The 19,661-nt window shown below is 43.6% G+C and overlaps 1 protein-coding gene across 1 annotated transcript in view; it reads left to right on the forward strand.

The window, feature by feature from the left end:
- Window positions 1–19,661, forward strand: part of LOC124551140 — a 56,644-nt gene that overhangs the window by 11,352 nt on the left and 25,631 nt on the right. The window contains exon 2 of the mRNA XM_047126102.1: window positions 7,320–7,497. Coding sequence (XP_046982058.1) covers window positions 7,320–7,497 — 178 coding nt within the window. The remainder of the gene's footprint in view (window positions 1–7,319; window positions 7,498–19,661) is intronic.

Here is a 19,661-nt window from a genome sequence, read left to right on the forward strand (position 1 = left end):
ACTTTGCCTCTTCATGAAACTAACTTTGCCTCTAGGACATTGTCCGTTGACACATGGTTTTCTGTTACGTCGTGAGGAGCCACCAACGTGTCAGACACGTGGGACACAGCTGTCGATACGACATATTTTAACTGAGTGTGTTTTATATGCGTGTTTTAGGGAAGATTTAAGTTTCCCACCAGACCTGCCCTCTATTTTAACTAATAATGAGGCGAGTGTGGCTAGAGTTTTACGTTTTTGTGTGATGTCTGGACTTCTTCCCAAAATATTGGGATTGAGATCTTACTGTGCTGTAAAGTGGTTTGGTCACCCATTATTTGCAAGTGGTCACCCAGACACAGTCAATTATTTTTACCTGTTTTTTATTGGTATTTTAATTTTAGTTTTATCTACCTGTTTTGAAGTGCTGTGTCCAATATTGAAATTTTAGCATTTACAATTCTCGAAAAGATCAGCTCTCAATTGATCCTTATTCAACAGACCTTGACTGCACTCGTCAACATTTATTTTGGGAACGGGCGCTGATAACCTCGTTGTTGTGCGCCCTAAAACACTAATCATCATCATCAAATATCAAATGTAGTCATCAGCTGTTTAGGAAAGCTGATCCAGTTGCTGTAGAGACCTTTGTAAACCTTATCAAGGAACAAGAGTGGCAAGATGTTTATAGCGCTGATACAGTAGACGATAAACATAATGCCTTTCTCAAGACTTTTCTCGTGCTCTTTGAAAGTTGCTTTCCGTTAGAACGTTCAAAACAGGGTACTAGCACAAACAGGCAGCCTGGGTGGCTGACTAGAGGGATACGAATGTCTTGCAGAACAAAGTGGCAATTATATCAAAACGTTAGAAACAGTCAGAATCTAAATGCAGCAGCCCATTACAAACAGTATTGTAAGGTGCTTAAAAATGTTATTAGGAAGGCAAGAAGTATGTGGTATGCAGATAGAATAGCTAAGTCTCAGGATAAAATTAAAACCATATGGTCAGTCGTAAAGGAAGTGGCTGGTCTGCAGAGACAGGTCGAGGATATAGAATCAGTGCGTAGTGGGAATGTCCGTCTTACTGACAAGTCGCATTTATGTACAGTATTTAATAATCACTTTCTAAATATAGCAGGTGAACTAAATAGAAATCTAGTCCCAACAGGGAATCATATAGCGCTCTTAGAAAAAAGTATTCCGAGACTGTTACCTGAAATGCTCCTCCATGATACTGACAAGAGGGAGATAGTTAATAATTAAATCATTAAAGACCAAGAACTCTCATGGATATGACGGGGTATCTAGCAGAATACTGAAGTATTGTTCTATGTATGTTAGCCCAGTACTTAGCCATATCTGTAACTTTTCCTTTAGGAGTGGTCGGTTTCCTGACCGATTAAAGTACTCGGTAGTGAAGCCACTTTATAAAAAGGGAGACAAGGATAATATTGACAATTGTAGACCTATTTCTATGCCATCGTTGTTTGCTAAAGTTATCGAGAAGGTTGTATATACAAGGTTACTGGAGCATTTAAATTCACATAATTTGCTGTTAAATGTTCAGTTTGGTTTTAGAAATGGTTTAACAACTGAAAATGCTATATTCTCTTTTCTCTGTGAGGTTTTGGACGGATTATATAAAAGGTTGCGAACGCTAGGTGTTTTCTTTGATTTAACGAAGGCTTTTGACCACAAAATATTACTGCAGAAGTGGACCATTATGGAGTAAGGGGAGTAGCTTACAATTGGTTCGCCTCTTACTTTAAGAATAGAAAGCAGAAGGTAATTCTCCGCAATATTGAGAGTGGTAGTGATGTTCAGTCCCAATGGGGCACTGTTAAGTGGGGCATTGCCCAAGGGTCGGTGCTGGGGCCACTGCTGTTTCTTATTTATATAAATGATATGCCTTCTAGTATTATAGGTGATTGAAAAATATTTCTGTTTGCTGACACCAGCTTGGTAGTGAAGGATCTTGTGTGTAATATTGAAAGAGTAACAAATAATGTAGTTCATGAAATAAGTTCGTGGCTTGTGGAAAATAATTTGATGCTAAATCACAGTAAGACTCAATTTTTACAGTTTCTAACTCACAATTCAACAAGAACCGATATTTTGATCAGACAGAATGGGCATATTATAAGCGAGACGGAACAGCTCATGTTCCTAGGCGTTCGGACAGATAGTAAGCTGTTGTGGGAAGCCCATGTCCAGGATCTTGTTCAGAAACTAAATGCTACTTTATTTACCATTAGAACAGTATCTGAAATAAGTGACACTTCAACACGAAAAGTAGTCTACTTCGCATATTTTCATACGCTTATGTCGTATGGTATTATTTTTTGGGGTAATTCTTCCGATTCAAAAAGGGTATTTTTGGCTCAAAAACGGGCTGTTCGAGCTATATGTGGTGTAAGTTCGAGAACCTCTTGTCGACCCCTATTCAATAGTCTGGGAAATCTGACAGTGCCCTCACAGTATATTTTTCTTTAATGTCGTTTGTTGTTAGCAATATTAGCCTATTCCCAAGAGTTAGCAGCTTTCACTCAGTTAATACAAGGCAGAAATCCAATCAGCATGAGGAATGCTCTTCCTTGACCCTTGTTCAGAAAGGAGTGCAGTATTCTGCTGCATTCATTTTCAATAAGCTACCACAAGAACTCAAAAATCTTAGCAGTAGCCCAAACTCTTTTAAGTCTAAACTGAAGAGTTTCCTCATGACTCACTCCTTCTATTCTGTCGAGGAGCTGATGGAAGAGCTAAAAAATTAAGCAAATTCCAGTGTTACATTGTTGATTTTCTTGATTTAAACTTACTTGTCACCTGAATATGTTTTTTTATATTTCATTTTATCTGTTTCTAATATCGTGTTATAATTTCATGTATTGACTCGTTCCATGACCATGGAGACTTCTTAATTTGGTTCCACGGAATAATAAATAAATAAATAAATAAAATCATCATCCGTTGTTCATCTCTGCTCGTATGAACCGCTGGCTACGAAGTCAGCCGGCCGGTGTGGCCAAGCGGTTAAAGGCGCTACAGTCTGGAACCGCGTGGCCGCTACGGTCGCAGGTTGGAATCCTGCCTCGGGCATGGATGTGTGTGATGTCCTTAGGTTAGTTAGGTTTAAGTAGTTCTAAGTTCTAGGGGACTGATGACCTTAGAAGTCAAGTCCCATAGTGCTCAGAGCCATTTGAACCATTTGAACCTACGAAGTCAACATTTTGGCACAAACAACGGAAGGCAGACCAGCGCAGAGAACTGGCGAAAAGCACAGGCGGCTGCTTTCTGTGACGAGGGTGCTGGGACAAATGTCGATGTCGGAGCGGCTACTACTTAGAAAGGAAGTTGGAAAGTGTGGGTAACTGTTGCGAATAAAAAAGTTTAGATATTCACTGTGGTTTTCATATCGCGACCGAACGGACCTTACTTTCAGAGCAGCCCTTGTAAACTGCACTTGCATCAAAAGTAATTGCTTTGGATACGTGAGAGCGTAGAAGTTACGCCGACACCTAATTTTTGCTATTTATAAAATGTGTTTTTAAGGACATAAACAACACACTGCATTATCGCTGAATGACGTGCGGTTCTAAGGACAATGCAAGCAAACACGTAAACAAAAATCAAAGAGAGGTCGTCTGCTTCCATTTTCTCTCTCCCACATTCATTTACGTTTCTGTGCCTACCAATGCTACCGTTACTACCGGTAATGCTACCTCTCAGAACGTCTTTTATGTGTTGTACCAAAACCACCGAACCGTAGATTTAATAATATAGAAGCATGAAACAAATGCAGACAGAATATGTGATGAATCACTAAGGCTCATATTTTATTCAGGCAATATATATATATATATATATATATATATATATATATATATATATATATATATATACTTGATGTCCAAATATGAGCGTTAGTGAATCATCACATATTCTGTCAGTGTGTGCATATATATTGCTGAATAAAATGTTTTTATTGAAGAAAGGGGAAAGGATTCTTAATGTTAATATTTTTGAAATATATGATTTCCAATACAGACTGTTGTTATCGCTCTAAAACAATTTCATAAATGCAAGAAAATAAAAATCATACAATAATTTCTGATAAATGAGAATTTGCTACTGTCGTTAAATAAAAATTTGCGGTACGTTTTGTGATCAGTAATTGTTTCTCAGAATACATATATACATTCCACATTTGACATTTACGTTTCTTATCTAGGTATCGCAACCAGGTTTCCTGTATTTTGAGGCATTCCTTGTCTCAATAAAGTTTGGTAGATGGTCAACATTGTAAAATTAGACTTGTGAAACTAGTTGCAACATAGCTGTTCTTGAATTTTTATTCAAATTTTCTAATCATCTACATCTTCATTGTGAGAGGGATTCACTCTACAAGGGTGTCTTCTCCTACCTACTGTCTCGACATCTGAACGCTGTTATCGCTTTCCAGTTAGTTTCATCAAACTCATCAGGACACACGTCATTCAAAAACGAGAATCCGTCATTTTCCCTACCAGATAATTCCGCATTGCCATCACTAAGGAGAGTTTCCGATTACTCATCAGCTAATTTCAGGCATTGCTATGTAGAAATAACGTTTATTTCATAGTTCCATTGTTAGACACCAAATTTAAATTAGCAGATTGGCATTATGACCCGATGCTCACGTACGAGAACCTTAAAAAAATGGGTTATTTCCCTCTAACAAATAAAACTGATACAAATCGGAAATAATTCTCGACATCTAGAAGAGTAAAAAACACAGATTGTTAGCCAAATATCTAGGCATTATAATTATTTAAGCACCTATTGTAGGAGTAACCATTTTCTGAGTACGACTAGATGTAAAATAGCAGACAAATCGTTTCTTCCAAGTTGCTGCGTCCTGGTTTTTAAACTAACAACTAGAAGGTCCACACTCACAAATCATCGGTCTACGAGTTATGTTCGGGAAGTAAGACCAGATCGGCTGCGAAAAGGAAACTAATGTGAAAATCAAAACTGTTTCATTTGCAACGGTTAACTACACCCTCCATCCACTTCTCTACGTAGACGCCGATCCAAATGGTTCAAATGGCTCTGAGCACTATGGGACTTAACTACTGTGGTCATCAGTCCCCTAGGACTAAAAACTACTTAAACCTAACTAACCTAAGGACAGGACACACATCCATGCCCGAGGGAGGATTCGAACCTGTGACCGGAGCGGTCACGCGGCTCCAGACTGTAGCGCCTAGAACCGCTCGATCACTCTGGCCGGCGACGCCGATCCGACATAGTTACTTGTCGTAGCTTTGTATGCACTTCCCAATATCCTCGTCATAGAAACCAATGTCCTGTGCTTTCCTCCAATTCGCTACGCTGGTCTGCAACTCGTTGTCTGTGCCTAAATGTTGTCAAATTTTTGGACAACATAGTTGTGTTGGAGATAACAGCGACTGGTTTACTTATAATCAATTATTCAAAATGATAGTCACAATCGCATTATTTATTTTGCCGCCAATCGGTTTCAACCCGCGATGGGGTTTCTTCAGGGCAATTTACACCATTTGGTCGCTCGCTGGAGTCGTCACCCTGCCTGTGGACAGTTGGTAGCTATTACCCATCGACAACGCTACAGAGCATATTCGTCGCCCCTGCAGAGTGCGGCCGAGAACTGTCATGAAGAAGGAAATGTGTGACATTTATGTTATGTGGGCTGCGTGACATCAGGCGAAATCTCTCAACGGGCCGTCGTATTTAACGGGAGTCACTGTTTTCTAGGCATCTTTACGTGCCCACTGTGCGTTCAGAAATGAAAAGAGCGACGTGACACGACAGGCATACGAGAGACCCTGCCCAACACATCTGAGCAAATCAGATTTCCACTGTGGTTTTTTTTTAGTGACCGGTCAGAGTTGACTTTCCGATTAGCCCACGTATAATCGGAAAAATACACCATTTTATGACGAAAAAAAGGAATGAACGGAGGTACACATGGGTGGATCAAGGGAACGAAGAGGTTAACACAAGTCTCGTTCGCGTAGAATCATTTATAGAAGGAGATATCTGGATTAGCTTTGCTCTCCGATGCTACTAACAAGGGAACCTCCCCATCGCACCCACCTCAGATTAAGTTATAAGTGGATAGGCCTTGAAAAACTGAACACAGATCAATCGAGAAAACAGGAAGAAGTTGTGTGGAACTATGAAAAAAATAAGCAAAATATGCTAACTGAGTAGTCCATGCGCAAGATAGGTAACAACAAGGATAGTGTCAACTCAGGAGCGCCGTGGTCCCGTGGTTAGCGTGAGCATCTGCGAAACAAGGGGTCCTTGGTTCAAGTCTTCCCTCGAGTGAAATTTTTTTATTTTCAGACAATTATGAAAGTTTAGGCACTCACACATAATCAATTTCGCTCTCCAAAATTCCAGGACATATTCAGATTTGCTTGGACCTATGCAGGATTTGACGGTCTAAACACAGAAAAATTTGGAAACGTTAAAAACATATGTTTTGACAGAGCACAGGGAAAACTGTGCGACTGTGGAACTGTTGCATTCATTTGTTGCAGTTTATGTGACAAACTCTTATGTTTTCATCACTTTTTGGGAGTGATTATCACATCCACAAGAAAATCTAAATCGGGCAAGGTAGAAGAATCTTTTTACCCATTCGCCAAGTGTACAAGTTAGGTGGGTCGACTACATATTCCTGTGATGCGACGCACATGCCGTCACCAGTGTCGTATAGAACATATTAGACGTGTTTTCCTGTGGAGGAATCGGTTGACCTATGACCTTGCGATGTTTTCGGTTCCCATTGGAGGGGCACGTCCTTTCGTCTACTAATCGCACGGTTTTGCGGTGCGGTCGCAAAACACAGACACTAAACTTATTACAGTGAACAGAGACGTCAATGAACGAACGGACAGATCATAACTTTGCGAAAATAAAAAGAATAAACATTTCACTCGAGGGAAGACTTGAACCAAGGACCTCTCGCTCCGCAGCTACTCACGCTAACCACGCGACCATGGCGCTCCTGAGTTCACATTGTCCTTCGCATTGCAAGTCTTGCACATGGACTACCCAGTCTGCATATTTTGCTTATTTTTTCATAGTTCCACACAACTTCTTCCTGTTTTCACGATTGATCTGTGTTCAGTTTTTCAAGGCCTATCCACTGTGCCAACTTATGACTAAATCTGAGGGGGTTCGATGGGGAGGTTTCCTTGTCTTAGAGACGTCGTTAAGTTAATTGATTCATATCGCTCTTTGCAATAAACCACTTTGACGATGATTAACGACTGTGTTCTGATCTATCTTCTTTATTCTTCTTCACAACAGCAATACTTTCGTCTGCTTACGATTACGCTCAGAGCAGCGACGAGGAGTATGACGAAAACCCGTGCCTCCCGCAGATAGCAGACCGCTGCTTCAAAGACGTCTACGAGAACTTGCTGTGTCACGTCGACCCGAGCTCTTTGCCAGACTGCGTCAAGAAGAATGTGGACGACTTCTGCGAGTGAGTATTGTATCTATTACAATGAATTGAACACCCTTAGCTGCTTAAGGCGTTGACATACGTCAACGGGGAGACATGAAAATGTGTGCCCCTACTGGGACTCGAACCTGGGATCTCCTGCTTACATGGCCGACGCTCTATCCATCTGAGCCACCGAGGACACAGAGGATAGCGCGACTGCAGGGATTTATCTCTGCCACACCTCCCACGAAACCCACATTCTCAACCTATTGTCCCGCACTACATTCGTAGTGCCCCCGCCCATTATACTCATTACTCGCGGCGCGTTGCCGATTCCCGTAAGAGTTCGGGCACTGCTTGTGCATTCGCACAGAAGAAGAAGATGGTCAAGTGGCCGGTGAGCCTTAACTATATATATACTGAGATGGTATCTGTTCTTTCGGACATGTTCGAAAGGACGGAAACCATCTTAGTATACATATAGTATTGTAGCTCTTAGTGGCAGTGAAGGTTGACATTGCGAATCCGCTCCAGCGCGTATGCTGTTGTGTGCGTAAGAAGGCAGGTGGTGGGGCAATGTGTAATGGTAGAATTATCTGAATGGGACGGAAATCGGTAGATATGCTGTGCATGTACAGACAAACAAATTGTTACTAAAAAATTCAAATGGCTCTGAGCACTATGGGACTTAACTTCTGAGGTCATCAGTCCCCTAGAACTTAGAACTACTTAAACATAACGAACCTAAGGATATCACACACATCCATGCCCGACGCAGGATTCGAACCTTCGCCCGTAGCGGTCGCGAGGTTCCAGACTGTAGCGCCTAGAACCGCTCGGCCACTCCGGCCGGCCAAATTGTTACTATTTCAGAAGAATAGCATGATTTATTCGAGAGAACGAGCCTCACAAATAGAACAGGTCAATAACGCACTGGCCCGCCATTGGACCTTATACAAGTCGTTTTTTTGGCTTGGCATTATTGACAAAGTTGTTGGCTGTCCTCTCGAGGGATATCGTGCCAAACTCTGTGCTGCTGACGCGTTAGATCATTAAAATCTCCAGCTGTTTGGGGGGCCCTGCCCATAATGCTCCAAACATTCTCTATTGGAGAGAGGGTGACCTTGTTGGCCAAGGTAGGTGACACACACAGTGATTACGGTTACTACAAGCCGTACCGCAAGTTGGGAAACGGGGCCAAATTTCTAGTAGTTGACTGTCGAGTTGAGATTTTAACAAATGTTTTATTCGTATCTTACAGAAATTAGAAGTACGGTAATAAGCAGCCTTTTAAACACGCCGCTAACGGCAATCAAGTAATTTATAGCAATACAACAATTTAAAAAAAATTTTTTTTAATCACAGAAGCTAGCAGTACGGCAATACACCTTTGAAAACACGCCGCTAACGCCAATCAAAGTAGTTTATAGCAATACAACAATTAAAAAATTTAAAGAACATTAGTAAACAGGCTACTAAAGTAAATACAGAACTTTGTCAATAAGGTACGGTGAGGTAGTTCAAATGGTTCAAATGGCTCTGAGCACTATGAGACTTAACATCTATGGTCATCAGTCCCCTGTGGTCATCATGATTTAAAGAAGCTCGTTAACTTCCCACCGAGGTGAAAACTACTTAAACCGAACTAATCTAAGGACATCACACACATCCATGCCCGAGGCAGGATTCGAACCTGCGACCGTAGCAGTCGCGCAGTTCCAGACTGAGCGCCTAGAACCGCTCGGCCATCGCGGCCGGCGAAGCTACCAACAGCGCCATTAAAAAAAATTGAACTGGTCTCAGCAAACACACGATTAATGACAATAAAAGGAGCAATTAAAAAAAAAATTAACAAAAGTGTCCTGGAATATCATTAGAACATAAGATATGACGGACCTGTGTAAGGTGGCCACAAATCACCCACTCAGGGATGCTCAGGCTAGGCAGAATACTGACCAATTTAAATACGCCCGTAAACACAATTGCCACTCTCGGGCTGGTCACTGCACCGACGTTTAGCCAGCGAAAACTTGTTATAAGATGGGTTAACTTGCTGACAGAATTAGAGCTAACCTCGTGCAAGGAAACATTACACCACACAGTCCTGGATGAGCGACCACTTGATCAACCAACAAGAAGCATGAATTTACTCATAACACACGACAGAATAGCGAAACAACTAAACTGCCAAAACTACACCTCCCATCGGGCAGTAACGAGAGGAGGAGGAAAGATCACTGTCTTCAAACACACCGGTGCCGGGGACAGGAAACCCGGTCGCCGGAGGCCACAAGGCAGAAGAGACGCTGGTTACACAAAATTATTACGTAATGATTAAACCTTCCACTAACTTAACTTGCAGTTATTCTAGAACAGGCAGTACACGACCTCCGATGGCAAGGATCCACACATCCGACAGCGCACGCGTCTCCAGCGTACCCAACACGCCACGGTCACGCGACAACACGCTCTGTCACCGGAGTTCACGTCTTCTTTGCAACGTTGACGGGTAGTGACCGCTCCTTCATCTTAGATGTCTCCTTTTTACACTCAAGTGTCGAAACGGAGGATTTAAAGAAGCTTGTTAACGTCCCACCGAGGCGAAAAGAACAGCAACTACTCGTGGGGCGATTCTGTGTACAACCAACCCACGGGGAGCTCTTCCGTCAACTCGACCCGCTCGTTACACACACCCGACATACATCACGTGGCGACTCGGTACAACCGACCACGCCTGCTTCGCGCTGGAGAGCCACACTGCCCTCCCGTGTCCACCACACTCTGCGCGCAACGCCCCTACTTCCGTGCCACCACAAGAGGTTACAACCGGTCATAGATCTCACTTACTCCATAGCAGTTTCCCGGAATCAAACGCAGATATCGATAGCAGAGGGAAAAGACAACCAAGCAGCCACTTAATGACAGACAACATATGAAACAAACATGTCAGGGGAAGAAAAGGAAAACCAATGCAATCTAAACACAAGGTGTAACACGAGTCGATACACGGCTCAGTAGGGTATGGCAGAGGCGAAGATAAGCGGAAGAAACTTTCGCCATGTCTGGGCGGGAATTATCTTGATCAGAGGTAAGCTTGGCATAAAGGGCAACAAAATGTTGCGCAGAATACCGTCGACGTACCGCCGTACTGTGAGAGTGGCGCAGGTGACAACCAGAGGGGTAGTGCTAAGAAAAGGAATGGCACCCTAGACCATCACTCGTGCTTGTCGGGCCATATGGAGTGCGACAGTTAGCTTGGTATCCCACCGCTGTCTCTGGCATCTCCAACCACGCTTTCGCTGGTCCTCGAGGAACAGAAGTGGAATTCATCCCTGAAAACAGCTCTATTACAGTCAGTCAGATTCCAGGCGGGTGAAATGTCAGGAGAACCCAAACAGCGGTAAGATAACCAAGCTGATCGTCGTCCGCCACGACAGCCAGAAGTGGTGCTGTGGGGTGCCATTTGTTTTCATAGCAGGACCCCTTTGGATGTCGTCCGTAGCACCCTTACAGTACAGTGGTTGTTGTTGTTGTGGTCTTCAGTCCTGAGACTGGTTTGATGCAGCTCTCCATCCTACTCTATCCTGTGCATGCTTCTTCATCTTCCAGTACTTACTGCAACCTACATCCTTCTGTATCTGCTTAGTATATTCATCTCTTGGTCTCCCTCTATGGTTTGTACCCTCCACGCTGCCCTCCAGTGGTAAGTCGCTGATATTCTACGGCCTGTTTCGTTGCCCTTCATGGCAAGCCGTCCTAGGCTAACAGTTCAGCAATACAATGGCCGCCCGCTCACGATGATAGTTTCTACTGCTTGTCTTCGTGCTTCCTAAAATACACTACTGGCTATTAAAATTGCTACACCACGAAGATGACATGCTACAGGCGCGAAATTTACCCGACAGGAAGAAGATGCTGTGATATGCAAATGATTAGCTTTTGAGAGCATTCACACAAGGTTGGCGCCGGTGGCGACACCTACAACGTGCTGACATGAGGAAAGTTTCCAACCGATTTCTCGTACACAAACAGCGGTTGACCGGTGTTGCCTGGTGAAACGTTGTGATGCCTCGTGTAAGGAGGAGAAATGCGTATCATCACGTTTCCGGCTTTGATAAATGTCGGATTGTAGCGTAACGCGATTGCGGTTTATCGTATCGCGACATTTCCGCTCGTGTTGATCGAGATCCAATTACTGTTAGCTGAATATGGAATCGGTGGGTTCAGGAGGGTAATACGGAACGCCGTGCTGGATCAAAACTGCCTCTTATCACTAGCAGTCGAGATGACAGGCATGTTATGCGCATGGCCGTAACGGATCGTGCAGCCACGTGTCGATCCCTGAGTCAACAGATCGAGACGTTTGCAAGACAACAGCCATCAGCACGAACAGTTCGACGACGTTTGCAGCAGCATGGACTATCAGCTCCGAGACCGTGGCTGCGGTTACCCTTGACACTGCATCACAGACAGGAGCGCCTGCGATGGTGTACTCAACGACGAACCTGGGTGCGCGAATGGCAAAACGTCATTTTTTCGGATGAATCCAGGTTGTGTTTACAGCATCATGATGGTCGCATCCGTGTTTGGCGACATCGCGGTGAACGGACATTGGAAGCGTGTATTCGTCATCGCCATACTGGCGTATCACCCGGCGTGATGCTATGGGGTGCCATTGGTTACACGTCTCGGTCACCTCTTGTTCGCACTGACGGTACTTTGAACAATGGACGGTACAGTTCAGATGTGTTACGACCTGTAGCTCTACCCTTCATTCGATCCCTGCGAAACCCTACATTTCACCAGGATAATGAACGACCGTATGTTGCAGATCCTGTACGGGCCTTTCTGGATACAGAAAATGTTCGGCTGCTACCCTGGCCGCCACATTCTCCACATCTCTCACCAATTGAAAACGTCTGGTCAACGGTGGCCGAGAAACTGGCTCGTGACAATACGCCAGTCACTACTCTTGATGAACTGTGGTATCGTGTTGAAGCTGCATGGGCAGCTGTACCTGTACACGCCATCGAAGCTCTGTTTGACTCAATGCCCAGGCGTATCGAGACCGTTATTACGGCCAGAGGTGGTTGTTCTGGGTGCTGATTTCTCAGGATGTATGCACCCAAATTGCGCGAAAATGTAATCACATGTCAGTTCTAGTATAATATATTTGTCCAATGAATACCCGTTTAACATCTGCATTTCTTCTTGGTGTAGCAATTTTAATAGCCATTAGTGTAATTTAAAAGGGGAGGCTCTGCACTTCGGTGGCCCACTGCTTCCGATCTCTGAAACATAAATCAGAAGCGACAACAGGAACCTAAACAACCCTTCCTTCACCTTAATACTCGAACTTATACAGAAATCTGCTTCGATACAACTGACAATAATAAAACTGATTTCATTCCTTTAAGCAGTACCACGTACACGAGTGATGAAACTGGCTCATTAAAACCCAAGCATCTCATGCAAAACCTTATGTGGGTCTGTAAGGTACCGCATGGCAATCTTCGGTAAGGCTGCGCAGATGTATCAATGTTTTAGACACTTGCCAGCTCAAGTAAGAACAATACTACTAAGGAGCAAAGCACACACTTAATGAGAGGCGTGAAATATCACATCAGTCCTTGCAACGCTTTGCTGCCTCAACAGTAAAAAATGGCTCTGAGCACTATGGGACTTAACATCTTAGGTCATCAGTCCCCTAGAACTTAGAACTACTTAAACCTAACTAACCTAAGGACATCACACAACACCCAGCCATCACGAGGCAGAGAAAATCCCTGACCCCGCCGGGAATCGAACCCGGGAACCCGGGCGTGGGAAGCAAGAACGCTACCACACGACCACGAGATGCGGGCTCCTCAACAGTAATTATCATTATATTTCACTAATCGTTGGTAGGACTTTACTTGATGCCAGCTGCTGGATCGATGTGGCGAAGACACCAGACGTTGCTTAGTCCCATAGTAACAACATGTTCCTTCACGGAAGCGAGCACATGCACAGCTTCACGAGGTTGCCAAGAGGCCACAGCGCCGGCCCGCTGTTACTGACCCCAGTACGATCAGGCGCCAACTGCCGCCCGTATTCGGGCACACAGTGCTCTCTGCCGTCTCTCCAACGTCCCGCTAATACGCGCACTTCCTCGTGCCGTGCGCAACGTTGTTCCCCCTTTCCACTCTTCTGTTTTTTTTTTTTTTTTTTTTTTACTTTCTTGTTATTTTAAAACCCGTACAAATCAGGTAGGCTGGCTGCGGCACACTACGCCGCTCTTCAGCCACAGTGTTAACAATAGTATAAGGACGGAGAATGATAATGAACATAATGACGGGCAAAAGAGAGAGGTCACAGAGGCACAAAAAACACGGAGTCGTTGACATGTGACGATAACAACACTGAAAACATGTTGGCACGGCGCACAGAACTGATGAATCCGATGGCACAAGTGAACGTAGTAGTGGGACGGCGGACACCAAAAACACTAAACGACAGCACACACACGAGACACAGAAGGCGATGATCTCCGGCGCGCGAATGTTCACTATGCGTGTGCGAGTCCGGGGACCTGCCAAGAGAGGAGGAGGAGGAAGGGGAGTGGGAGAGCAAGAGGGGAGAGCAGAGATGCCACGGGCAGGGGAGATAGGGGGGAGGGAGGAAGGGGGAGAGGAAGCCCAGGTGGAAGAGGGGGGAGGGAGGGGACAGGGAAAAGGAAAAAGAAGGGAAGAGAAGGGAGGGAGGGTGCCGAAAGGAAAGGACACCGGAAGTGGGGGGCGGGGCAGGGTCAAAGTTGATAGGAGGGGTAGATGGAGGGGACGAGGACATCATCAGGGAGAGGGAGCTGGCGGAAGCCACCTTGGGAGAGGGTAAGGAGGGTGGAGAGATGGAGACCGGGCGGGACGTGGGAATACAGGTGCGGCAGCGGGTGGGGGTGGGAGAGGATCGGGGATACGAGCGGGTGAGGAGGATCAAGTTTACAGGAGGTGTACAGGATCCGTAGCCTTTCAAGGAAAAGGAGGAGGTGGGAGAAGGGGATGAGATCATACAGGATCCACGTGGGGGAGGGGAGACGGATGCGATAGGCGAGGCGGAGAGCATGACGTTCAAGGATTTGGAGGGATTTATAAAAGGTAGGGGGAGCGGAGATCCAAGCCGGATGAGCATAACAAAGGATAGGGCGCCCTTTCCACTCCGTACTGCCCACTATATCCTGAGCCGGCCCGGGCTCCAAAGACAAACATCGACCAGAGGGAGTCGATAGTGCCTAACCAAAGATAGCCCTGGTGCCATTCCCGCCACGGCTCACAACGTATCACACAGTTTTTATCCTGAAATGAGAAACAGTTAACCTTACAGTCTGCAAAAAGCCATACAGGCACTATAATACAGAGACAAATCTCAGTATAAGCTAGTGTAGATATTTATTGTATCTGTTTAGAATAAAAATTATGGCAATCTCTTTGTCCACGTTTACACACACATATAACTCCTACCATGAGCGGTACAAATTCTCAATATTATATTTATTCTTAAAAGGATCGGTAATAAACAAAATACTAGTGACGACGAGTGTACCATACGGACAATCGTAAGTCTGGGGAACAGAAAACTCGTATCTCGTGACACAACATCGTATGCTGTACCACGGTAGTGTGGTGCTGTTTTGTGACAACGCAGGTTGCAGAGAGGGCTTGTTTCGTAACAAAAGTAGCTAATAATTTAAAAAATGTCGCGACGAATTTTGGTACGGCATTCAGGAACCGATACTGCATCTGTAATTATAAATAATGCAACATCGAGACAACATACACTACCGGCCATTCAAATTGCTACACCGAGAAGAAATGCAGATGATAAACGGGTATTCATTGGACAAATATATTATACCAGAACTGACATGTAATTACATTTTCACGCAGTTTCGGTGCATAGATCCTGAGAAATGAGTACCCAGAACAACCACCTCTGGCCGTAATAACGGCCTTGATACGCCTTCGCATTGAGTCAAACATTGCTTGTATGGCGTGTATAGGCGCAGCTGCCCATGCAGCGTGAACACGATACCACAGTTCATCAAGAGTAGCGACTGGCGTATTGTGACGAGCCATTTGCTCGGCCACCATTGACCAGACGTTTTCAATTGGTGAGACATCTGGAGAATGTGCTGGCCAGGGCAGCAGTAGAACATTTTCTGTATCCAGAAGGGCCGGCACAGGACCCGCAACATGCGGTCGTGCATTATCCTGCTGAAATGTAGGGTTTCGCAGGGATCGAATGAAGGATAGAGCCACGGGTCGTAACACATCTGAAATGTAACGGCCACTGTTCAAAGTGCCGACAGTGCGAACAAGAGGTGACCGAGTCGTGCAACCAGTGGCACCCCATACCATCAGGCCGGGTGATACGCCAGTATGGCGATGACGAATACACGCTTCCAATGTGCGTTCACCGCGATGTCGCCAAACACGGATGCGACCATCATGATGCTGTAAACACAACCTGGATTCATGCGAAAAAATGACGTTTTGCCATTCGTGCACCCAGGTTCGTCGTTGAGTACACCATCACAGGCGCGTCATGGGTAACCGCAGCCATGGTCTCCGAGCTGATAGTCCATGCTGCTGCAAACGTCGTCGAACTGTTCGTGCAGATTCTTGTTGCTTGCAAACGTCCCCATCTGTTGACTCGGGGATCGAGACGTGGCTGACGACCCGATACAGCCAAGCTGATAAGATGCCTGTCATCTCGACTGCTAGTGATACGAGGCCGTTGGGATCCAGCATGGCGTTCCGTATTACCCTCCTGAACCCACTGATTCCATATTCTGCTAGCAGTCATTGTATCTGGACCAACGCGAGCAGCAATGTCGCAATACGGTAAACCGCAATCGCGATAGGCTACAATCCGACCTTTACGAATCAAAGTCGGAAACGTAATAGTACGCATTTCTCCTCCTTACACGAGGCATCACAACAACGTTTCACGAGACAACGCCGGTCAACTGCTGTTTGTGTATGAGAAATTGGTTGGAAACTTTCCTCATGTCAGCACATTGTAGGTGTCTCCACCGACGCCAACGTTGTGTGAATGCTCTGAAAAACTAATCATTTGCATATGTGGGCATCTTCTTCCTGGCGGTTAAATGCTCCAGTTGTTTCTGAAGCATGAATGTATCTCCTTGGAACTTGTTGAATATCTTTGCTAGTGTATGCAACAAAACTACTCGCACTGGGAAGAGATATATTATCTTTGCGAAACAATGGTTTCATTTTGCATGTTATTTCACTGCGCTATGTTTATAACATTTCATCTTGTAATGTTCCATCCTATGAATATTGTAAGTGCACTGTTAATGATAACGGTTTTAATGAATGATAAATTCAATATTTAACAAGGTTTCACCTTTTAATGGCATTTATTCAACAGTAAGCACACTGGTGAATGACTGTCTAATAGACTGACATATAGTCTACACAGAAACGTTAATTTCCAATCACGCAGTTTTTGTGTAGAATTGTGGACAGAAACATCACAAAGACTGTCACCAAACCCTGACAAATTCAGTCCACTAGATGTGAAATGATATTCGCAGTCCAAAATGGACATGCCAACCTTTAGTCACCACTATTAAGAATAGTATTAACAACTTTCTTCTACACCCTTCAGTAACAACAGTCCATCTCCATGAACTTGAATCATGGAAAATATTTATTTCACTGCTGCATGATTTCGCTCTCTTTGTTATTGCTCGTGTGACAACTAATATATTGATAAATGGATGAGGTAAAATATGCTGCTACGAAAAGAGCCCTGAAATACCTTTTAGGGATGGTGCGCTGTGACTTTCTTTGGATCATTAATTTTCAACAAAGCAAATCATATTATGTTATTAGTCTGGATCTCGCTTTCTATAAAAGGAACATTGTTTTGTTAATGTAACTCGCTATAAAGTTCAACATGTCTTTCTTACTTTACAGATATTGAAAAGTTTACTGAAAATTATTTCGTTGTCAATACTGATTTTACAGTATGCAATGTCTGTTCAACATCAAAATTTTGCGGTGGATTTTTGTTAACATTAAACTACCAATAAGTACCACGACTAACACGAGAACATGAGATTGTTATCAGAGAAAAAATGTTTTTACTGTAATGTTTGCCAGACCAGAACTATGCACAGAAAGATTTCTTTTATGTCATGAAGGTGAATTATATTTTTGCACTGTTAATATTATAACATCATCCGCAGCCCGCTTCCACCTGCAAAACACATCATAAAATCTGCTGCTCTGCCCTGCAATCCCGAAAGCTGAAAGAAATAATTTTAGTTCACTATTACCTGTCCGCTTCTTTGCGGTATGATTGGTTTCATTTAATGCAGTTTCAATGCGACGCGGCAGAGGCTCGTTCGTTCGTAGCGCAGCTCTGCACCACAAATAATATTTAACTAGCTGAAAATGTCTTAAACGGATGGGATAAAGTACCAGGCAAGCTTATTATAAATCATAATGCAAGTTTTCATTAAGTAACCCTATTCAAAACATTTAGACAGATTAAGTTCTTACACACCTTTACAAATCAACCAATGCCTAACGGCGTCCTTCTCTCGATCTTGACAAAAGAATGCTACAGAAGCATACAATATAGCGTCACATCCTCTTCCTAGTCACGTAACTCCAAAAAGACGACAGAGAAATAAATGCTCGGTCACTACTATTTATACTCGGTCTAATACATTTACATCTTTGTTTGATATTTAAGCAGTATCGTCTGTGGCGGTTCCAGTACTCGCCGACACATTATCTTTAAAAAATCGCTACATAATTCTATACAAGTATAAAACATGACACTTACTGGTTTCTATTTATTACATAACATTCACACAGTAATTGTCCATGCAGAAATAAAATTATAATCATTCAGTTCAATTATTTTTTCTTTTTTTTTACCACATATAATACGTGTTTTGCCAGGAGTCGTTACAACGAATTGTTTCAGAGGGTTTCCTTCACACAGTTTGTGCTATTGTAAGTTTAGTTACGAACATAATATAGTTACCATCCATTTATTTGTATCCCTTCGTCATTCTTATGCCTTCATAAATATTAACCATTTCTTCTCTTTTTGATGTGAAATTTAAGTAGTATTCATTACCAAACTTAAATTCAAGCAGTATTCATTATTAAACATGTATATGAGCAATGAAAATTTTAATTTTAAATTACTACTACATTAACTAATGTATACATGGTAAACTCAGAGACATTGCAACAATTAGTAAGTTAAATGTTTATGGTCAGTTTACCAGCAGAGAGTCAAAATTTTTGGAGTAAATGCAATTTTAAATCAAAAGTTTTCGGCAAAACTATACCATTGTAATGAACGAAACTGCTTCAATAATTAGAATTTGTAAAAACTACTCCGTGAAGTATTGTAATTTTAGCATCTACTAGATGTTGTGGTCTGAAAGGAAGAAAAGAAAGGCATTTGTTTACGTTCGTTTACGCTAGGAGTAGCTTTAGAGGTAGTGCTGCCGCTCCACTTTATTACACGTCAAAGTGGCATGGCCCTTTGCTGCTAGCTGCAATCATTGTTTACGTAAGAACTGGAAGACTGGTTGATGTGTTCCTAGAATGAAATTTTCACTCTACAGCAGAGTGTGTGCTGATATGAAACTTCCTGGCAGATTAAAACTGTGTGCAGGACCGAGACTCGAATTGGGGATCTTTGCCTTTCGCGGGCAAGTGCTCTACCAACTGAGCTACCCAAGCACGACTCACGCCCCGTCCTCAGAGATTTACTTCTGCCAGTACCTCGTCTCCTACCTTCCAAACTTTAGAGAAGCTCTCCTGCGAACCTTGCAGAACTAGCACTCCTGAAAGAAACATCCCGGAGGCTGTGGCTAAGCCATGTCTCCGCAATATCCCTTGTTTCAGGAGTGCTAGTTCTGCAAGGTTCACAGGAGAGCTTCTGCAAAGTTTGGAAGGTAGGAGACGAGGTACTGGCAGAAGTAAATCTCTGAGGACGGGGCGTGAGTCGTGCTTGCGTAGCTCATTTGGTAGAGCACTTGCCCGCGAAAGGCAAAGGTCCCCAGTTCGAGTCTCGGTCTGGTTGATGTGTTATTTGTAGATAACGTTTTTGTACTGACTAAAATCACGAATGTAAAAAGTAAATGAGGATTTAACAGTTATGAATCATTA

Source organism: Schistocerca americana, chromosome 9 (genome assembly GCF_021461395.2).
Source record: "Schistocerca americana isolate TAMUIC-IGC-003095 chromosome 9, iqSchAmer2.1, whole genome shotgun sequence".
Taxonomy (NCBI): Eukaryota; Metazoa; Arthropoda; class Insecta; order Orthoptera; family Acrididae; genus Schistocerca; species Schistocerca americana.